Genomic DNA, 22159 nt, shown 5'->3' with positions numbered 1-22159 from the left:
AAGTGAAGTATCTGGAAACATTTTACAGTGAAATAAACGAAGCCATTCCTCCCACCTCACTAAACAAACTCAGGTCTGTATTCCTTAGCCACATAGGCATAAAGCAGATATTGCTGCCTCCATTGCTGCTGCTGGAGGACAGATGCCTGGAGACAGAATATATATATTATGTAATCATATAATCATTAAGATTGGAAAATACTTCCTAGATCATCGAGTCCAACCAAAAACCCAACTCTGTCATGTTCACCACTAAACCATGTCCCCCAGTGCCACATCCACATGTTTTTTAAACACTGACCATCCTTTCAATGAAGATTTTTTTCCCAATATCCAATATAAACCTTCTTTGGCATTTAGGTGCATTATGAAGCACATGCATCACTTGCAGGATTTTCAAAAGTATTCAAAGTGATTGCAACCATCAGCTGATGACACAGATTAGAGTTTGGTGCAGATCTTGTAAGATCTATGCTTGTGCTGTTAGCATATTTGGAGCAAGCAGTTTAACTTGGGATGCCTCTGGGCATCAGGAGCTTGCTAGAGGAACACATCTGGAGTGAAAAAACTGGAGTTGGTTCATGGCAAACCAGCCTCCAACCAAACACAGATGTGGGGAGTGCAGTTATCAGGGGCTGGGGGTGCAGGGTGGTGCAGAGGGATCCTGCTCTGGCTACAGCCAGCAGTGGGTGCTCAGCAGGCTGGGCTGGCGTAATGTGATCCTTCCCCTCTTTAGGGCTGCTGAGCTTGAGTCATCTCATCCCTTTTGTCTCAGTAACAACTCAAACCAAGGTGTTGCAGCAAGTAATTGCATATACTTTCAAAGAAATGGAAAGCACAACTTTTTGCTAACTTCACTTGCTTTGCTTTTGTTTTTGTTTTTTCCCAGACTGTCTATGATGAGTGGTTCATTACACTTTACAATTTGGTATACACCTCTCTCCCAGTGCTAGGAATGAGTCTCTTTGATCAGGTACTGTTTCTGTCATCACTTTGGGGATTTTATTCATAGGGGTTTTGTGTCCAGGTATTTTGAGCCGGTTCCATGAAGCAAAAGCAGCTGACCTTTTGGCTACATACTGTGGTAACCCCTGAAATAATAACCTGAAAGAGAGAACTTAAATTACAAAACAAAAGATGCACCAGAGAGAAGGTGTATTCCCTCCTAGTCATATGATTTGGGTTTAAGTAGTCCTGTGAGGAACAGGGAGTTGAGATAAATATTATTACCCTGATTTGGCCTCTAGGTTTCAGTGTGTGATGAGGATTTTGGGTTAGGCTGCTGCCTACAGCAGCAGGTGCCATTGCAACCCTCCCCTGGAGCAGTCATACCCTACTACCTGTGTTCCTGAAGCCTGGCAAGTGACTTCCTAATGACCAGACAAAACAATTAATTAACTGGATCTTTGAAACCAGATTTTGCAAGTTCAGCCTTTCTAGTGAGTTCTTTCTGTGGTAATTTCACACAAATTTCAACCTCACTGTTACTGTTTGACTAGACAAAGGAGCAATAAAGCTGCTCCTATATGCATTTTACAAGTTAAATGAAGAGGTAAATGAAGAGGTATTGGCTACTTTCCAGTGGTTCAGTGCTCCACTCTGGACACTTAAGGGATCCAAGTCTGACAGCCTTGCCTGTGTGGGTAGGTATTTTCTAACCCTTAGCTTCCAGTCAATTCTCTGGAGAACAGACCATGCAGTCTGCTTTAGATGAAGTGTATATTCTTTCTTTTTTTATCAGCTGTCAATTTTTTTTAGCACAAGAAAGGTAAAATATTTTATGGAAAATATGCCCAGGTGACCTTGGGATGTGCCATGCCAGTAAGCACAACTGAGTGAACTGTGTGCTAGGCCTTTCCTCATGGAAATGCATGTCACAGGGACATGGCAGCCCTGACTGGCTGTGTCTTTGGCTGGGTAGCTGCCAGCAAATCTGACTGTCTCCTCTCTGCCTTCAGGATGTGGATGATCGCTGGAGCATGCTGTTCCCTCAGCTGTATGTGCCTGGCCAGCAAAACCTCTACTTTAACAAGGTGGTGTTTGTCAAGTGCATGTTGCAAGGCATCTACAGCTCCCTCATCCTCTTCTTCATCCCCTATGGGGCCATGTACAATACAGTGAGGAGTGATGGGAAGGCCATTGCTGACTACCAGTCCTTTGCTCTGATGGCCCAGACCTGCTTACTGATTGTGGTGTCTGTACAGGTAAGGCATCCCAGGTAATATTTTTAGGAATTAGTTGTTTCATGATAGCAGCATCTGGAGGGCCATTGACAGCATTGCATTTGCTACTGCAAAAGTCTCTTGACACCAGATTAGTCTCCTCAGTTCAACAGAACAGGAGATGTGTGTGTTATAAAAGATCAGGGTGACAGGAAAGAAGAGTCTTTGCCTTGGGAAGATTGCAGTCATAACAGACAAATTAGTTAAGGCAGGGAATAGAGAAGGACATGTTCTAGTTTTATGGGAAGGGTTTGAAGCACAGGACTGTCTGTCTCCCATCAGGCAGTTATTTATAGGTTCTCCATTATGGAGATGTCTCTGCAGCCTGGCCCAGTGCATGATGTATGTGTGACGCAGCCTGAACTTGCTGGAAGAAATAGCTAAGACTTGGTGGTAGAAAATTCAGATGGTACCATCAGGATGAGAGAGATTTCTTAAAAGAAAACAAATCAATCACACTTCCCTGGATAATAGTTCCTGCTGTCTGAAGTCTTTGCAGGCTTGTTCTCCTAACTTTCAGTGCTACATCACAGCTTAGGAGTGGGGAATAAAGCCTGACTTGTTGGAACTTACTGTGCTCAGCTCTGGGGCCCTCAGCATAAGAAGGATGAGGGCCTGTTTGAGCAAGTCTAGAGGAGGGCCATGAAGGTGATCAGATGGCTGGAGCACCTCTGCTAAGGAGGCTGAGGGCACGGGGATTGTTCAGTCTGGAGAAGAGGAGGCTCCAGGGAGACCTCATTGCAGCCTTGCAGTACTTACCAAGGGCCACAAGAAAGCTGGGGAGGAGGGACTTTTGACACGGGCATTTAGTAATAGAAAAACAGTTACTGGCTTTGAGATGACAGTGGGTTTAGGTTAGGTACTAGGAACAAATTCTTCCCTGTGAGGATGTTGAGGCACAGGCACAGGTTGCCCTGAGAAGCTGTGGATGCCCCATCCCTGGAAGTGTTCAAGGTCAGGATGGATGGGGCTCTGGTCTAGCGGAAGGTGTCTCTGCCTAAGGCAGCAGGATTGGAACAGGATGATCTTTAAAGTCCTTAATATCCTGTCTCCAGGACTGGCCACTAGTGAATGCTTGAGAAGGGGGAACAACAGGATAAATGTAGTAATCTTGCCTTCAGTGGTTTCCCAGACTCTTATGATTTGTGACCGGTTATTTCTTGAGGCTTGAATGAATAGCATGCTCAGGGGGAGATGTACAAAGCAGAGGACAAGCTGTGTTCAGCACAGATCTGCTAAATCAGGAAGGCACTGACAATAGCTGCATTGCTCTGTTCTTTCAGATTGGCTTGGACACCTCTTACTGGACAGTTGTCAACCAGTTCTTCATCTGGGGCAGCCTTTCTGTTTATTTTGCTATCACCTTCACCATGTACAGTGACGGCATGTACCTGATCTTCACAGCCTCCTTTCCCTTCATTGGTAAGCCTGGGGACAAATCTGGATTGCACTCAGAATGGGCCTACTGCAGGGCTTAAAGTTTCCAAGTATTTCTGTGTATATTTCAGGATATATTGGTCGTCTCTTTTGCAAGAAATGCCAGGATATTTCTGAGGGTTGCTGGGATTTATTTTGAATCCCATCCATCCAGGTGAATGTGTGCTATGTTCCCTTCCTTGCAGATTCCCATGCAGTCATAAGAATTGTCTTTTAAATAAACCTAATGACTGGATGGAATGCTTTCTGCTGCTCTTCTATGTTTGGGTTCCAGATATCCAATTTTTACAGCTATATAGGAGCATCTTATTTGTAGCTGTGTGATCTTTGTAAATAAGTTAACATTTTGGCATAGGAAGGCATAGAAGAAGGCATCTTATTTGTAGCTGTGTGATCTTTGTAAATAAGTTAACATTTTGGCATAGGAAGGCATAGAAGTACAACATCCAGTCAGACAGGAGAAAAATGCCATGTGATTATGGTGAGCCTTCTGCCAGGATAAATGGCAAAATCCACAACAACAAAACATACCAGTGCTGAGCAGGCCTTTGTAGTTATTTTACATAACAGATTTCTGAACACATGCAAAAAATGATTAATCCATCTCCTGAGACTTTGACCAGGAAGAACATGTACTTATATGTAAGCAAAGTAATTAAAAATAATTCAGATGTTTTTAATAGCTCTGTGCATCCATAGCCAATATAGATACAGCATTGTTATGAGTCTCTACTTATGAAATCCCAACACTTTTTATTTCAAGTCTCAGATTTTTGTATTAATCAATGCCTTCATTTTTTACTGACTTTTTCAGTAAAAACTTCTTTTGTCTATCTTCACTACAACAATAGGGGGCTTAGCCAACTTAGAAATATTGGAGATGCAGGTTAGTTGTTGCAACATATTTTTCAAGCAGATGATCACATCCACTTTGAGATGGCTTTAAGAATCAAAAATGCTGAGTGAGAGAAGTCAGAATGTCTGTTCAGTTTCCCAGGGCAGGTGGACAGTTGGACTGGATTATCTTGAAGGTCTCTTCCCACCTTGAGGATTCTATGATGATCATAACTCACTTGCCAGGGGTATCTCATCTGCTGCTCTGTTGTTACTACATTGGTCAAAGAAGCCATAATGCTGAGGGCCACTTGATAAGGGCCCAGTTTGAAACCATTTTTAAGGAAAGTGCTTCTAGTCTGGACTAAGACAACTTGTTTACTTAAATTTCAGTGAAGTTGTATTACAGCAGAATTTGGCCAACTGGAAAGAAAATATTCAGCAAATATACTGCCAACACCAGCATCATTAAGTCCTGTAATGAGGGTTTTGCAGACTGTTTGTTCTATTTTACATTCCCACGGTTTTGTAAAAGCCAGAAATGAGCACTTTGGTTTCAAAGGAGGTTTCAGTGACATGCCACCACGTGGCAGTGGTGCTGCCAATACCCCATTAGGCTACACTGTCTGTGCAGCTCCCCAGAGCAACACAAGCTCCTCTCACAAAGGGCTGTGATTCCCATCGCCTGCTGGGCAGAGCCAGTACTCCATATCCTTTAGGAAATGGTGCAGGGAAGCAAGAAAGCATTATTCTTCCTTTTGCACTGGAGTCCTGGGCTGCTGCTTAAGGTCTCCTGAATTTTTATATCAATCCTTTGCTGTGATTTGACTCTTCACAGAGAGAAAAGACTCACTTTGACACCATTGTCCACTTGGGTTGTTGCCTCAATCATGTCTGGACATTGCATTTCTCTTTGCTCATCTCAGACAGTGACACTGGCTTTGCAGTTCTCTCTACAGCCAGGTGATTTCACTGTTAGAGAAGATGTCTGCCTTGTATTTTGCCAGGTACTCTGAAATCACAGAGAGCAACAGAGAATAATGGTGGGAGCTGCTGCTTTTTTAGTTTTAATTGTGTGTTTGTTTTCCAGGTACGGCTCGTAACACCCTCAGCCAACCCAACGTGTGGCTGGCCATCTTCCTCAGCATCACCCTCTGCGTGCTGCCCGTGGTTGGCTTTCGATTCCTGAAGGCTCAGTTAAAGCCAACTCCCAGTGACAAAGTAAGGAGATACCTTATTAAACCAGAAATCCTGCTTGCCATGGCCTAGGCTCACCATGGAGCCACATTTCATGGGCTTGGCATCACCTGGGGTGTGTGTCTGTATTGGTGCAACTGCTGCCATCTGTCTGTCCCTGACTCCCCAGAGAACAAGGATTGAATTTTGGGTTTGGCACGCTTCAAACCATCTGCAGCTGGGACCAAGGCTGAGATTATTTAGATGTGGATTAGACTGCTCTGAGGCAGGAAAGCTGCACTATTTTTAGGTGCAGGGTTTAAGCGCTGTGGCTCAGTGGCAAAGGAGTGGCATGTTCCTCCTGCCCGGACGCTGTGCAGCTTTTAGCCTGGCAGACCACAGGCTTTCACCCTCCACAGGAGAATATATGTTTGCTGGGGATTTTTTTACTTATTTCAGAATTTACTTTTTGTAGCCAATGGCTATATGGCCCCTCTGGAACCAGCTTCCCTTCCGTCCCCGGGAATATGAAGATGAGGGCACCAGGGCAAGGAGAGGCAGGGAGTGATGGAGTGGGCAGGGAGCGCACTGCTCACTGCAGCCAAAGGACCCCTCAAGAGCATCAGCACGCTCAGAGCTCCCCGGGCTCGCTTCCAAGCAGGAGCATTTGCTGAATGCTACTGCCACCTCGTGCTTCCTTCCTCTCCCTGCGCCAAGCTGCTGCGAATCGGGGTCAGAGCACAGCCCCAGGGGAAGGCACCGCAGCTGAGGCCCTCCCTGGTCATCCTCGGGATCACTGTAGGAGAACATGTCAGGGGAATTCTCAGCCCTCACAGAGAGGGTAGGCAGGTGCTAGAGAAGACTGTTGGATAAGGAGGTCCTTGGGACACAGTTGGAGGCAGTTGAGGGGTGTAAAAATGGGCTGAGTTTACTCCAGCTGAGCAGAAGTCAAACACAGCTGTCACCCAGAATCCCAGCCTCACTGCTGAGGTTGAGCACCCCTCTCTCTCTAGCATAAAATTACTTCTCTGCCTCCTCTTGGAAGTGAATGGTCACAGGATAGGAGTGGGTTTCCAGCTCCACAGAGTCCCCCAGATGGCAGCAGACAGGCCTGATGTTTAGGGAAGCCAAGCACCTGCCACTGCCATTGTGCCAAGCAAGAAGCACAGGAGTCTGGCAGCTGGGGGTTCTGTTGAGCCACAGGCTCTCAAGAGCAGCTCCTGCATTAAACACCCCTATTCTGAAAAGGTTCTTGGCAGCAGATTAACTCAGTGGACACCTGGGAACAGAATGCCCACTACCTGCAAATAAAGTGCAGTATTTATTTCCCATCTGCCAAGGAATATATAAATCTCTATTATCCCTGAAAGCATTCAAAGCCAGGTCACATAAGGTGTTGATACACCTGATATAGTGGCAGCAAGGGTTGGAATGAGATGATCCTCAAGGTCCCTTCCAACCCAAGCCATTCTATGATTCTATAATTCTATAACATTCATCATTATAATCATAATTCATCATAATCAAGATTTTATGTATCAGAATCTCCCTTTAGTACCCTGTTTTCTATATTAAATATGCCAATTCTTGAATGTTTCTTTATTAGTTTTCTGGAATTTTGACTTGTTGAGATGACTTTCACATTGTGGGTGATTTGAGTGAAAGTCCTACACCCATACCCCACCATGGCCTATCAGAGATGTGGAGAATTCATGGAAATCATTCCCTCCCATGACTTACAGATGATGCTCCCATTAATACCTTTTAGAACAGATTAGAAGACGCTTTTTCCTAATTTTTCCTCCGGATTCCTTCTTTCATTTCCCTTTCTCTGCTCCTCCTCCTCTCTGCTTGTTAATAGTGATGCACTTAATGATGCTTGTTAATAATGATTCTGCTTTTCCCGCCTTCTCTTGTGGTTCCCAGGTCCTGCTGAAGATCAAGGAAGCCAAGAAGAGGCCCCCTCCGCCCTCTCCCAAGCGGCGCCTGCGCCGGACCAGCACGCGCCGCTCCGGCTACGCCTTCTCTCACCAGCACGGCTTCGGAGCCCTCATCATGTCCGGGAGGAACATGAGGCCAAAATCACCTTTTGCCACAACGGGAACATTTTCACCCAACAGTGACAAATATAAACACAAAGGATTGTAACGGAGGAGAAAAAAAAAAAAAAGGAGAGAAGAAAAAAGACACACCCCCCTTCCCCCCTTTTTTCCCCTTAAAGATTAACAAAGCAAACCAAAGTAAAGGGCTGTCAGGAGAGGAGGCTGTGCTGCCTGCAAGGCACCAAGACAGTGGTTGCCCAGAACTCTGCCCTCTGGGCTGCCAAATCAAGGACTTGGGGCTTTCCTTTCACCCACGTGCACTCTCTGATTCTAGTTTCTTCTCCAGAGATGTGTGCTGCTGCTGGGGAAGGCGGGCAGGGTGAGCTGGAGCATGGTGCAGTTGCATGGTATCCCAGAGGGCCACCCTGGCACAAGAGAGAGCGTGCTGTGGGAGGCATCTCTGCTCCCTGAGATTGTTCATAATGCTAATAGTGTTTTCTCCCTCTAACTATATACCTCAGAGCAAAGAGAATTTCAGCCTGAGGAAAAGGTTGAATTGGCAATGTCTTTCTCAGTCATGTGCCTTCTATTTTTCTTCATGAATCCACTCTGGGCCGTATTACTGGGGTGACAGTATTGGCCCCAGGTGTGCCTTAGGTCCAGCCACAAAACCCACAAATCCACAACCTTTGTAACGTGTGATTTTGTAGCCTTTTGACTGTGATACACTTTCTCAAGAGATGGCCAGTACCCAAACACCACCCTCTTCCCACATCTGCCATCAGGAAGTGCTGCAAGCTCAGAGAAACCCTTCGTAGGTCAAGGGACCAGGAGCTGACAGTCATCAGCCTGCCCTGATTTATCTGGGTTGCAAATCTGCTCTTGTAAACCATTATTGTCCTCAGAACCCTCTCAAGTTTTGTAACTGGGCACTACTCATTTCATTTAGACTTAAAATAAAAGAGCAGAAGGTGCTCAGGCTTCCTTATGGCTCAAACCAGGAAATCTGGCCCCTGAGAAGCCCGTGCCATGGTAAGGGCTCACCTCAGCTGCCAGCACGAGGCATCTGCCCCCCCTTAACAGAATGAGGTGTGTGCATATCTGGCTTGATGGTGATTATTGGTGATTATTTTAACCAGAATTTCTGAAGCCAGGAAAGCTATTTCATGGCCAGCAGCTGAAATAGCCTTTGCTCCACTGGTGCTGGGGTTCAGTGTGAGGGATGAAGCATGGCCTGGTGGCTCCCTCACCCTCCCTGATGAGCCAAGTGGCCACGATTCAGAGGAACTCAGTGAAGCCTCAGGAGTCTCTGCAGTGTTTCATGGCTGCAGTTTTTCTCTGTGCTGGCTCAAATTTACTTGGGAACAGGTTATCTATCAAACATGGGTAGCAGAGAGCTGAAAATCCGACCAGTCTGACTGCCAGCAGAGGGACCTAAAATGCACAGACGCAGCTAAAGACGTGGTGATCTTGAGGGACTGGGATTTGCTCGCTGTTTTGTCACACCAGCTCCATAATCAGCAGGGTTACTGGGTGGAAGGCCAGCGTGGCAGCATGAGAGTCTATCCTGCCAGCACTGCTGAGCTGTCTAAATGCAGCTTTTTTTGTGCAGAGGACTAAGCCTCTGGCTGTTGTTACGGGGGTGGTTTTTTGGTTTTGTTTTTTTGTTGAGGTTGGGGTTTTTTTCAGCTCCATGATACAAATTTAGACTTCTTCCTTAATTTGAATTGGATTTTTTGTGCAGTAACCAGTTGATATTTATGAGACTCTGCCGTGAGTCTCTGAGCTGTCAGGAAGCAGTGTATGATGGCAAGAAGCCAGCCATGTCCCCGTTTCATGGAACACCCTGCTGCCTGTGGTCCCAGTTTCAGCAATTACTGTGTGAGATTGTTTAAGCTCTAATAGAAGGTTTCATCTCCCTGTGTTTTAACTCAGTGCAGGAAAAAAAAAAACAAAAACCAGAACCATATTAGTCTGTTGCACCTGCTGCTTGGGGAGGCTTGTTGCAAACTGTGGTATTGAATTTCAGCACGGCCAGTGCAAAACTGGAGCTGGGACTTGGTCCAGACTTCAGTGTCTAGGAGCTGCTTGCTAGGGAAGGAGTAAATTATCTGGTGATCTCCCCTGGAAGGAGACACCTGAGTAAAGTGAGAGCCTGCACTCTGGCTGAGGAAACCACTGTGGTAGTTCATGCTTGTCACCTCCCCCTGATTTACCATTCACTTTGCAGAGACAATCATGGTTTTCTGACCAGGATTATGTTTTTCACAGTCAGCCTTCCTGGGGTTAGGGGGAAGAGGAGAATTTGTGCGAATAAGCAGACATTGCCATGATACCCAGACTGGTCTGTGGATTGAAAGTCCTATCAAAGCTGTTCCTGGCATCTGATGCAGCAGAATATATTGCAGAGCAGCAGAGGCAGACCTTGTGCTGACAGAGCAAGGAAAATCTGACACTGTGCCTCTCTTCTCATATGGTTTACTTGCAAAGTACTCACCTTCTGGCTAAAAGGGGATTTGAAAATGTTGGCTACAACATGTAGGGGATAATAAAGCCGTTGGATGAGCTTGCACCAGATACAATTCTTTTGGTGGTTTGACACAATCAGCATCTGAAACACATCAGCTGGCAGTGATGTCTGTCCTACATCACTCCTGATTTTGTAAAATAATTGTTTTTTTTTTTAAATAAAAAGAGAATATTGGGATGATAGATTCCGTGGCACACTGTTAATTGATATAACAAGTTTATACGCAGAAGTGCACGGGGGGGGACGGTCTGTGGGACAATGGATCTGAGACGGCAACCCTTTTCATCCGGTATCCTGACGCGGGAAGCACACAAATTCCCAAAATTTTCCATCCTGGCTAGGATGTTTTAAGAGGAAACTTAGAGGAAACGTCAGACATCCTTAGGCGGAGGACCCGGCGGGGGCGGGCAGCGCGGAGAGCCCGCCCCGTGGAGCGGCTGTAAACAGCGGAGCGATGCGGGCGCTCGGTAAGGGACGGTGGCAGGGCGGGCGGGACGGCGCGGGGACCGTGCGGGAACCGTGCGGGAATTGCGCGGGGAGGAGCGGGGCCGCTGCTTCGCGTGTGCGCGGTGCTCTGCTGGGCTCCCCGGGGGAGGTCAAGCCGCGTGTCACCGTCTGTGCCGTGTCGGAAAATTATAATTTGGTCTTTTATGAGGCTCTGGTTTTTCACAGATATGTCAAGAATTAATCCCTGAAATAGATTTTGTTTTCGCCCTCTCTGTTTTTCCCTCCTCATTATTCCATAATATAAATATTCACAGTTTGAACATTGTTTTGCTGTTGTGCCTATACTTGCCGCCCTGCTGGGCTGCAGTTTGGGGGTCGAGAATGATAATGATAGTGATAATGGCAATGATAATGCTCTGATGGTGTTGAGGCACTAGAACAGGAGGCCCAAAGAAGGTGTAGGTGCCCCATCCTTGGGAGTGCTCAAGGCCAGGTTGGATGGGGCTCTGAACAACCTGGTCTGGTGCAGGGTGTCCCTGCCCATGGCAGGGGGATGGAAGAAGGTGGTTTTTAAGATCCCTTCCAATGCAAACCATTCTGTGATTCTTTGATAACCAGTGGTGATGTGTTTCCTTGTCTTACACTGCAGCAGAGGAGAGCTTGGAACATCTGTCTCTCCTGAACCCACAGGGTGACAGTGAGCAATCTCTGTCCCTGATACCATGGGACAGCAGGTGCGTTTGGGCAGAGGCACATCAAGGGTGTTCTCCATTGCTAACTGCAACACCTGCATTCCAGGCTGCCTGGTAGCTCTCACTCTGCCCGTGTGCATCCACACAACTCTCTCCCACTGACCTGTAGCCTGGAAGTCCTTACTCATGAGCAGCTCTTAGGAAATGGGGGGGCAGAGGAGCACTACGTGCTTGCCCTGGGCTGTCCAGTTGGATACTCAGCAAAGTCTGTTGTATGAATGGAGACATCTCAGTAATGACCCATGCTAATTACCAGCTGGAACAAAACCAGGAGCACAAAGGCCCTCTTGGATATCTAGGCACATGCACTGTATCCTCTAACCCCATGAGACCTCTGATAAAATTCTTCCTAAATCCAGGTATTCCAGTTGGAAAGCTTCCTTTCCTAGGGGTTGATTTTTCTCTCTCTCTAATTTTCAACCTAAATGTGTTCACTGCATTTATTCTCTTGTTGTCATGCCAGCTTTATACTTTTGCTTCAGCAGTTTTGTTTGTCTCCTGTGATATATTTAGACAGCAATCCTATCCGCTCTCTGCCTACATTTGCCTAGGCTAAACAAGCCAGGCTCTTGAGTTTCTTCTTGTTTGATAGGTTTTTTGTTTCCCTCAGGCCCTTTCTGCACCTGTTCATTTGAGTTTATAATTTTTAAATGTGGCTGAGCAGAATTTTTTTTTGCATGATGCTTCTTTTATCAGTGCCTATTCAATAGCTCTGGTATTTCACTGCCTCGCCTAGGACTGTGTTTGCGTTTCTTTCAGTCTCATCATCCCTGTGTTCTTCAACACTGTTTTAATGGTTATTTTTCCTAATTTTAATATGAACATGCACAATTGTTAGCTAAATTAGGTTAGCTACATAAATACCTCTCCTCTTATGCCTGACAACATGGGGAGGAGCTGAAGTCATCACAGAATAAGTCTGCGCATGCTGATGCTTTAAACTGGTGCCTTGTCCTCAGGGCCAAGCTTTTTCCATGAGGGCTGGCAAGGACATTCTGCTACATCTGCTGATGTGTTGGCTGATGTAAATATGCTGGAGTGAGGGAGCTGCCATTTTTCAATAAGCGTGGGGCTGAGTTCCCAGCCACAGCTCCCAGACAGCCCTGTCCCTGTCCCTGTCCTTGTCCCTGTGATAAAGGTGTGTTGCTGCAGGGCTGTATGTGATGAAGGCTCAGAAGAAGGGTGCAGAGTCCTGGGCTTGACCTCTGAGTGCTTTTGGCTGTATCTGCAGCACAGCTACTCTTCAGTTTTTCCAAAGCTACTCTTCTGCTGCCCTGCTTCTTTTATTGCATTTAGAAGTAGAGTGTGTTTTTTCTCCTCCTGGCGCTGTAGGGAAGCCGCCTCTCTCCCATCACCCCCAGACTGAAGGAAAGAGGTTTCCATACCCCTGTCTCTTTCCCCAGCCTGCCTCTCCTCTCCAGCTGGGTGGAGCTGACTGTACAGAGCTGTCAGCTCCTGCTTTTCCACCCAATGCTGAGCCCTCTGCTAGACTTTTCAGCTATAAATGGATCTTGACTTTTCCAACCCCCACTCCCAACACCAGGAGATGTTGTGGCATATCGGAGCTGGGCCAGGCTTCCTCTGAATTAGGAAAACATATGACCCAACTGCTCACTTTCTGTAGGTTCACACTGTGAGCATTGTGCCTGGCTGTGGGGGAGCTGTGTGTGTCCTGGTGAGGGCTGTGCTGCTGAGTTCCCTGTGTGCCCTGAGAGAGCAGCTGGTCTCAGACCTGAGTGCCAGGCCTGCAGGTGCCATCACCGGCCCCACAGGTCACCCCACAAACACAGCATCGTCTGATCTGAGCAGTGTGTCTCCAGGGAAGGCCAGTGTTTTTGTTACTGGCTGCATCCTGCCTCCACATCCAAATCAGGCACTTTCATAGAAGAGGCCTGGCTTTTGCACATAATGAGCAATACTGTTTGCCTCCCTTAATTTTGGGATTTATGGCAGGGATCCTGAGATCTTTTAAGCTTTATTGCATTCTGGCTCCTTGGAGAGGCAGGCAGCATCAATATTTCCTTGTTCACCAGGGAGCTGGGGCCTGAAGTATGCACACCAAGGTGACTCAGGGAGTCAGTAGCTGCCCTGGATTTTAAACTGAAGGCTTTTGTGTCATCAAGTGCTAGCCTCCATCAGCCCTGCGGGCATCCAGGCCATTCATTCCATGAAGAGAACAGGTCTGTATTTAGAAAACTAATTTGTACTCTCATGTTGAAAAATTGCAGTCTAAAAGTCTCCTAGTTAGTGTGCTTTGTGGAAGCTGCTGGGCAAGGTTCCAGTCTGGTGACCTTTTGCTGGCAGCAGTAGGTTTGCATCGTTTCGTCTTAGACAGCAACACCTAGAGCAGCTGCTTCAGAGGCTTCCTTACCTCCTGGCAGTCATCCCTTAAAAACCTTCAGGCTGTGGATAAGGGATCATGGAATATTCAGAAGGTGCAAGCCTGGTTTATGGCTGTGCAGTAGTCTCTCTGCAGTTCTGCTTCTGTTTCAGTTTTTGCTGTGGCAGCAGATGCTGTCTGACACATTTTCCTGCGCAGGCTGCCTGGTATCCTGCATTTTCCTTACTTAGTGGCTTTGTTGTGTTGCCTTTTGGATGGGTCAATGCATCTGTTGACAGGGCAGTGTTCAATGGACAATGTCCAGGAATAATTCTTTTTTTTAATGTGAGCTGGAGAACGTAATGTCCCAAACCATGATATTGCATAGGGCTTATGGTTTATTAAAATCTCATTTCTGTCTCCCTTCTGGGAGTGTGAGCAGTATTTTGTACAAAACAGATGAGGGATAGATGAGATGCTCCTTTGCCCTTTTCCACTCCATTCCTGGGCTTTGAGCTCTGGGAAGATATGAAATGAAGTTACTTTATGTAGTTGTAGCTGCCTGATGCTCCTTCCTGTGGTAACCTCTGCTGCTGCTAGGCTAGGTGTCAGAACCTGCTGGTTTGCCAGATCAACTTGGAGTGCTTCAGGTTAAACTTGGTTGTGAGGAGTTTTTCTGCTTGTAGTGTCCCTCCCAGATGTACAGGGAGGCTGGCTACCCCCAGTTCTTTTTTTCCTTATGTAATCTGCCTTCCACTGAGTACTTAATTCCCAGCTCTTCACCAAAGCCCTGGACTCACAGCGGGGTGTTTAATGAGGTTTGCTGGCTCTGGGTCTCTGTTCTTCTGATTCTGGAACATGAAGCCTCATTGAGGTTTTGCTGCTGGTACCTACTGCTCACCTGAAGCCCACAGTTTCTCCACCTCCTCATTCTTGTGTGTGTTTGCCTGGACTGGAAATTATGATTTCCACAGTTCACATCTCTTGTGCCTGGGGTGAGTGTTTGGTGAGCATATTTATTTCTGGTTACTTAAGTATTGATGTGGACTCTGCACTTCCACCTGAGTCTTCAGTGGAGCCTCAGTGGATGAGCCTGTCTCAGCCACCCAACTCTGCAGGCTCTTTCAGAGGTCCTTTCAGATGATGATGGCGCTGAATCATATTTTGGATTTAAGCTTTATTTTCTTAACAGGTTCCTGGTAGCCAGGAAATGTAGAATAGTTTGGGTTGGAAGGGACCTGAAAGGTGATGTAGCATTCCTGGTCACTGTGCTTGGAGCGCTCCTTGTCAAATGCTGTCAAATGCTTTGCAGGGCATCAAAGCTCTGGTACCTGCAGTGCCTGGTCCCAGGGGTGCCTGTGCAACACATCAAGCTGTGGTTTGGAAAACATAGACTATAATTTTCTAGTGATTCTAAGTTGGTCAGGGTGGTTGGTTTGAAAACTTCTTGAGGAATTAGAGGAGCATCATGCAGAACTATTAGCATGGTAAAACAGCAAATGGGAGATTGTGCTGATAAATGCCACAGGTAATGGTGATCTGGAAACAGTTTCTCACTGCCCACAACAAACTGTTTGGAGTCACTGTGGATTTTTATCTGAGCACATCAGCTAAGTGTTCAGGTGTAGCCAAAAAACACTGGAAACAAAATTTGCTGGTATATATTCGTGTATACTAGATACACGTTGTGCCTGCATCTGGGTATCACATACCAGCTGGTGACCCTCTTTCAGAAAGAGTAATGTAGACCTGGAAATGATAGAGGAAAGTGGAATGGGGATGATTAAGGGACTGGGATAGCTTCTGTAGGAAGAGAGATGAAACAAGCAAAAATAGATGATACTGGGAAAGAGCAAACATCTGTAATACAGGATTCAGCAGGGAGAAGTTGAGTAAAGACTGACCTTAATAAACTTTGCTATTTTCACAGCGCAGAGGAAGCACATCCAGCAAAATAATTTATTAGGCAGGAGGCTGAGGAAGTCCTTTTTCAACACAGTTGATTTGTAGAACATGTTGCTACGAGATGGCATGAAGACTGAAAATACACACAGATTCCAAAAGGAACCAGACACCTCAATGGCAGAGATGTGTTTCAGTGTCTCTGAAACATGATGGTCAGTGTGTGACCTCCAGCTCTAGGAGTTCCTGATTGTTGCAGGCTGGAAGAATGTGTCCTTAGGGGAGATCACTCTGATTGCACTCAGTGAAATCACTCTGTGAATTTTATATGCCAGTGCCCCATTGTCAGGGATAGGGCACTAGACCAGAAGGATTTGTGGTGCAACCCTCTCAGGTGGTTCTGGTTTACAGAGCATGCTAGAACAGTGGGAAGAAAATGAACTGATTCGGTTTTGACCACTTCTGCTCTCACGAGTCTCCCGTGGGAGTCACGCACAGCTCACCACAGATTTTCTTCTCACTTTTATTAGCAAATCTGGATGGACTTCCAGGAGAAGGGGACTGATGCAGGCACAGCCCATTGGCTGGCTCGGTGTGCCAGGCACTGCTGTGGTTGTTGCAGGGTGTGCCAGTCCAGTGAGCACTGCCCTGCCAGGCAGGTGACATGCTTGGCATTAGCTGTCCAGTCCTATCTTTTTTCCCTCTTGGCTTATGATTAAGATATGGTTTGTGCCCTGATGGAGGAAAGTCTGGATTCTTCAAGCCTCTTATTCACATAACTGTGGGTGGTGGTGTTATTCATCCAAATGTCTTGTCCTATGGAAAGGGGAAAGAACAGGCTATTGCAAATTCTATTGTGAATTCCTTTATCCTTTCCAAGTCTTATTTTGCAATTTCCTTCACAGTCTAAATAGCAAAATGTCTCCAGCCTCTCTCCACAGAGAACTGTGAAAGTTTGGAACTGTAAAGCCTTGAAAAGTCTATTTGCTGATAATGAAGGTCTCATTTTTGAAGCATTGACAGAAATCAGTCTATTTACTGATAATGACGGTCTCATTTTTGAAGCATTGACAGACTGATTTCTGATGCTGGTCATCCTGTTGAAAACTTACCAAATCAATGTTTCTGGCATTTTGGCTTGTTTGGTTTGTTTTTTGTTTTGTTGCTGTTGTTGTTTGGTTGTTTTTGTGGGGTTTTTTTCAGGTTTCGTTTTTTTTTTTTTCGTTTGGTTTGGTTTGGTTTTTTGGTGGAAACTGGCTGAGGCTGGAGCAAAAGTAAAAAGCAGTAATGGGCATACTATATTTTGTCTGCCATTCAGTTTGCTGCAAGTGGATTCTTCACTGGTTAAGCCTGATCATTGTATCACAATGAGATTTTGGGAAGACTGGACTCAGAATCCAGTCATAATTTTACTTCTGCCTTGTTCCTTGGACTCATAAACATTAGAATGTTTGTGCCTCTTTCAGCGGGAAGGCTAGAGCTTTAAAGCCAATTCCCCGTTCCCTACAGAGAAGAAAAAAAGTCTCCTGGCAGCCCCTAGCTGTTTTTAAACGAGACAAATGCCCATGGTGCCTGTCTGCCAGAGCCCCCAGCCCCTACAGCGAGTCCCCTTTTAGCACACTGCTCCATGCAGCTATATCTGGCTCCAGTTCTTTGTTCGGGGAACGTGACCTCATCGTTGTTTTGGTATTTCCAGTGATTCAGCCTGGTCCGGGGCAGGGAGGAGTCATTCCTGGTGCAGGCTGACAGGGTGTTTGTGCGTTTCTGGAATTCCAGAGCAGTGCAGCCTCAGCCCTTCCGCTGCTTTGACAGCTCGGCTGAGGCTGGGCTGGTGCACTGCATTCCTGCCTGGCAAATGGCCTGGGCACAGCTGGTAGAGGGGTTGATGCTCTTACTTTTGGGGGTAATGGGGATCCCTGTCTTTGCTGGGTACCTGCTGTGGTGAGGGTGAAGAAAGCTGCAAGCAGTAGCTTGTATGTTGAGGGAAGCCACAAGGGATCTTTGCTGTGTGGGTGGGAAGAGAGTCACACAGAATGCTCATTCCTGTTCACAGGCTCCAGCATCCCATGAGGAAGTCAACTTTGAAGCATCCACAGCAGCTTGGTAAGTGTTATGGTCCTTGTTTTTCAAGGGGGGAAACTGAGGCACAGAGCAGGGAAGTGGTCTTCTTGAAGTTTTACACCGCTGAGCTTGAGATCCTCCAGATCCTTACAGACCATGGTTGCTCAAGAACTACAGGAATTCTTTGTTCTTCATTGCCAGTTTCACCCAGAGTCACTGGTGTGAGCTGTATGCCTGCCTGGCACAGGGCTTACAGGCAGTGCCTGCTGGGCTATGAAGTGTCCTGAAACAGCTCCTTCCCAGCTGCTCCCTAAGATCTTCCAAGGCTTGTTTAATGGGCAGTGCATGAAGCCTGCGAATCTCTCCTCTGCTGCTGATTCTAGTTGAAGGCACAGTGGAGAAAAAGACCCTGAACCCTTTGACACCTTGCTTCTTAACCTTGAGATGAGCTCAGCTGGTTAGAGCATGGTCCTTATAAAGCCAAGGTTGTGGTTTGACCCCTGAATGGGACATTCACTTAAGGGTTGGACTTGAGGGTCCTTGTGGATCCCTTCCAATTCAGAATAGTTTGTGATGCCAACCTAGTCCCTATTCCCCATGTTCCATATTTGCTGTAAATCCAGCTGCAGTACAGCTTGTAAATTACCCCGAGATGGCAGGGAAAGAAGAATCCTGGCAGGGATACCAAAGACATTTAACTGGGGAGAGGTGGGTAAGTGTGAAAGATGTGGAGACCTGGAGTCTGGGGAGAGGGCCTGGACAACAGGAGTGGGTTTGAGCGGGTGAATGGAGCAGTGCTCCAAATCAGCCTTTCTCCCTGGCGTGGTGGGCTGCTGTGGCACTCTGCCCCAGGGAAGGCGTGGGGATGTGCCAGCTGGGGTGCAGGATGGGGAGTGGGATCGGTTTGGATTACTACTAGCACCTACTGCATATGGAGCTCAGGATCTGATGGAGAATGCGGAATTGGGGAGGTCTCCCCTTGCTAGTGGTCACTTCACCCCGTGTTTCCCCTGGCAGGCAGTGGGTCCATCCCTCCCTCCCACCCCCTGTCCGGGCAGGCAGGCAGTGGATCCATCCCGCACAGCCCTGCCACGCTCTCCCCGCTTTCCGCGCCTGCTGTAAATGGCTCTGTGTAACACGAGCTGCATTTCTGCCATAGCCCTCTCCTGTGCGCATCTGTATTTACACTGGGGCTTTCATTAGCAATCTGGCCCTCGCCCTCGCTCCTCTCTCCTGCCCACATGCTCCCTGGGTGAGACCCTGGCACCGCTGTGCCTGGCGGGGGGCAGGTGGCTGGCAGCAGCAGGAATTCCTCAGCCAGCTCCTGTCTGGAAGAAGTGCCTTGTCATCTTGCCTGTGCCCGCCATCCTGCATCCACAGGGGAGCCGCCGGCGGAGACTCCCCGCAGCACGGCTCCCTGATCCCCGAGCCGGCACGGGGACGAGCTGGTTTTCCTTTGGATTATCGCTGGCTCTGAATGCTGTGTTCCTCCTGTGGCTCTCATACCAGTGCTGCTGCACTCGGCTTCCAGCTGCGCTGAGCTGAGCCCACGTCCTGGGGTGGTTGTATCTGGCAAGGTAGGAGCTGATCCCAATTCTGTTTGTTCTGCTAAAAGTAATGCGACCATTAATGACCAAATAATGTGACCAGTCCTGCCCCTGCCTTTACAGCATGTGTCAATTAGTGGGTTTATTTTGCATTGTTCTGTAGCTCTGATAGACAGCCAGTGTGCTGCTCAGGCTGTAGCCTCTCTTGCAGGGAAAGGAGATGTGTGTAAACATTTTTTTTTTTTTTACCTACATACTGGAAAAATCAAACTTCGCTGCTTCAAGATGGAGTCTTCTTTTCTCTGTCTTGTCTGCTCTTATGCAGCATCCTGTGCCTGTTCTTCAGGTCATGTCACCTGCTTCTCCAGGAGATGTGAGAGTAGAGAGGAGTCTGATGTGTCTTGGGAGAAGGGGGGTGGGAGGAGAAACTCACTGAAGACAAAAATCAAGGAAGTTCCAATAGGCTCGGCAATGGCTTTAGAGAAGTTATTTTTAACCCAGAAAATCAGACAGGGGAAGAGCCTCTTTTCCTTGCATAGTCTCAAAAGGGTAGTTTGCTTTTGATTTTTTTTCTTTTTGTGCTTCAGGGCGCACTGTTTTTATATGGAAAGGCCTGAAGCTGATGGTGTCCCTAGGGATAAAGGGCAGTCAGTCTTGTTAGTCTGGTGCCTCCTTTCTAGTGAACTTTGCTGATATTTAGGGCACCTGCCTCCGCCACTGCACACCTTTGCTGCTTCCCTCTTGGGAAAAGAGGTGACAACCAAGTAACCCAATCTCTGCTGGATTTCCCTGCAGCAGCCAAGGAGAGATAAAATAAGAAGGCATCAGCATTTTCTGTGTTTAGGCACAACTGTTCCCTTTTTAGTCCACAGCAGCTGGGATGTGCGCTCAGCCATCCATCTTCCCCGAGCCTGGTGTACCTGGGCTTCCCTCCCATATGGACAAGAGTCTGTCTCCTCAGCAGGACAGACAGGGATACCAGGCCTCCTGCAGGTGAGGGCTCACTTCTGAGGACTACCCCAAACAGCAAACTATGTTTTTAGGGCCTGCTGTATCCCTGTGAGGAGGATAAAGGGGTGCTCTAGCTTATCCTGCGATGCTGCCAGTGGGTGTATAAATAGTGCCCACAGTGTACTATTTTGGTGACAAGCTCTTCCCAGGATTCATCCAAAGAGTTATGTGAGCAAGTGTTAAAAATAACACCAAGCCCTGCCCAAGTGCTGGCGTCATTTCAGCCAAAGTGTTGGGAATCTTCCATAGAGAGAAGCATTGGATCCTTGGTGGGGGCAGCAGGAGGGGGCCCAGAACAGCTTCCCGTATTTTCATCCTCTTGCTGTCCTGCTGACTACAAAGAACTGTGGCCCTCAGCTTCAGCAGATGTACTGGTGACCAAGAAGGTGTGAGACTTTCACTTCTAATTAGGTTATTTGCCACTGGGCTTTCCCTGTGTATTCTGAGCATTATCACTGGGTCTAATGAGAGGTACAGGAAATTTAATCTAGCTTTAATCTAGCCTGCTGCCAGGTCCCTGCTGGTGGCCAGAGCTTGCTGCCTGATTAGAAAGTCTTGGGCTGTAGAATAGGATATGGATGCATTCTGGTTCTGGGTTAGGTTTATCCTGAGGACTGGTAGCTGGAGATTAGTTTCACTGTGGAAAGGATATTAAATGTCTGTTGCATTATGGCTGTAGCTCTGGACATTCTTGGCATCCATATAAACACAAACATTATCCCAATTTTTTTCCCTTTTCATGGTGTAGTTGTTGTCTATAACTGAGATTTGGACAACACAGCAGAAATACCTGGGGAGCCATGCATCTTGAGCTGTGCAGCCAGTTCAGGATGCACCATCCCACTGTGAAGCTGGAGCTGAGGTTTGTTCCCCTCAGGCTGAGTTTTGCTTGTTGTTGGTCAGGTTCTTTGCTGGTTATGCAATTCAGCTACTGCCAAGCTGCAGCCGCATCATGGTTTGTGCTGGAAGGCAGGAGACCTCCCTTAGTCCTTGTGCTCGGTGTGGAAGCCCAGAGCTCACAAAAAGGCTTCTTGAGGGGTTCATGCTCAAGGAAGCCTTTCTCTGAAGAAAGAGCTAATGCCTCTTGGAGATAGATGGGTGATGTGGCTCCACTCTGGCCTGGTCTCCTATGGAATGCAGAAGCCCGTGTGGGAGTAGAGCACCCATTGCTTAATTACACAGCTTAATATATGAAGCCTCACACACAGAAGAGAAAGAGCTGAGATGGCCTCTGGATGCAAACACAGGGGCAAAGCTGGGGCTCACCTGTTTGCTCTGAGTTGTCAGCAGCAGTATCGTGGACAGAGATGCATCTCTTTCAGATGCTGGAATTCACAATTATAGCATTGATCCCCCTTTATTATTATATTATTATTTATCATTGCCCCACGTTTGCATCCCCAGATACATCAGTTCTTGCTGGCTTTATAGGGGAAGGGCTGGGTGCTTACAGCTGGACTTGATGACCTTAAAGATTTTTTTCCAACCTCAATGATTCTGTGGTTCTGTAGTCTTTGAGCACTTTCAGAAGGGCTGCATTTTAAGCTGAAGGAGAAGATTGCTGTGAAAGCAGCAGGCATGCAAAAATTGCTAAAAAGGTTACAAGTGCTGTTGGACACTCAATGCTTCACCTCCTCTGATATGGGATTACTAATTCTGGCAGATGTTCCCAGGGATGGAGAGCAGGTCCTGTTGGAACATCATGACCAAGCATTTTCCCTGGCTGTTGCATTGAGAACAAGTGAGAGAGCAGAGCAGATGCTTAGCTTCTGGCTTGTACTGTTGTATCTCCAGTGCTCCATCATTCTTGCCCTCTCACCTTTTGGCTGGTCTTCTCTTTTCCATGCTGTGTGTCCAGAGCCACAGGCTGGGTGTGTG

At 47.1% G+C, this 22159-nt stretch overlaps 2 protein-coding genes across 4 annotated transcripts in view; both read left to right on the top strand.

Annotated features, from left to right (window-relative positions):
• LOC139589322 (phospholipid-transporting ATPase ID-like) overlaps positions 1 to 10423 on the top strand; it is a 74023-nt gene extending 63600 nt beyond the window's left edge. Inside the window, exons 24-28 of the mRNA XM_071425653.1 lie at positions 890 to 973; positions 1959 to 2204; positions 3506 to 3644; positions 5584 to 5714; positions 7596 to 10423. Coding sequence (XP_071281754.1) covers positions 890 to 973; positions 1959 to 2204; positions 3506 to 3644; positions 5584 to 5714; positions 7596 to 7817 — 822 coding nt within the window. The 3' untranslated portion in view covers positions 7818 to 10423. The remainder of the gene's footprint in view (positions 1 to 889; positions 974 to 1958; positions 2205 to 3505; positions 3645 to 5583; positions 5715 to 7595) is intronic.
• Positions 10424 to 10603: 180 nt separating this feature from the next.
• The window catches only part of RUSC2 (RUN and SH3 domain containing 2), a 57712-nt gene continuing 46156 nt past the window's right edge, over positions 10604 to 22159 (top strand). Inside the window, exons 1-2 of one of the 3 annotated variants that reach the window (XM_071425646.1) lie at positions 10632 to 10708; positions 17716 to 17765. The gene's annotated coding sequence lies outside the window, so the exon portion shown is untranslated. Of the gene's footprint in view, positions 10709 to 17626; positions 17766 to 22159 lie in introns of those variants that run through there. The other 2 variants (XM_071425649.1, XM_071425647.1) reach the window with 2 other exon arrangements.

This window comes from Agelaius tricolor, unplaced genomic scaffold (assembly GCF_023055355.1).
Source record: "Agelaius tricolor isolate 1412-34295 unplaced genomic scaffold, bAgeTri1.0.p SCAF_4, whole genome shotgun sequence".
In the NCBI taxonomy this organism is placed as follows: domain Eukaryota; kingdom Metazoa; phylum Chordata; class Aves; order Passeriformes; family Icteridae; genus Agelaius; species Agelaius tricolor.
The sequence above is the reverse complement of the archived record's forward strand: the minus strand, read 5'-3'. Positions and strand labels throughout refer to the sequence as shown.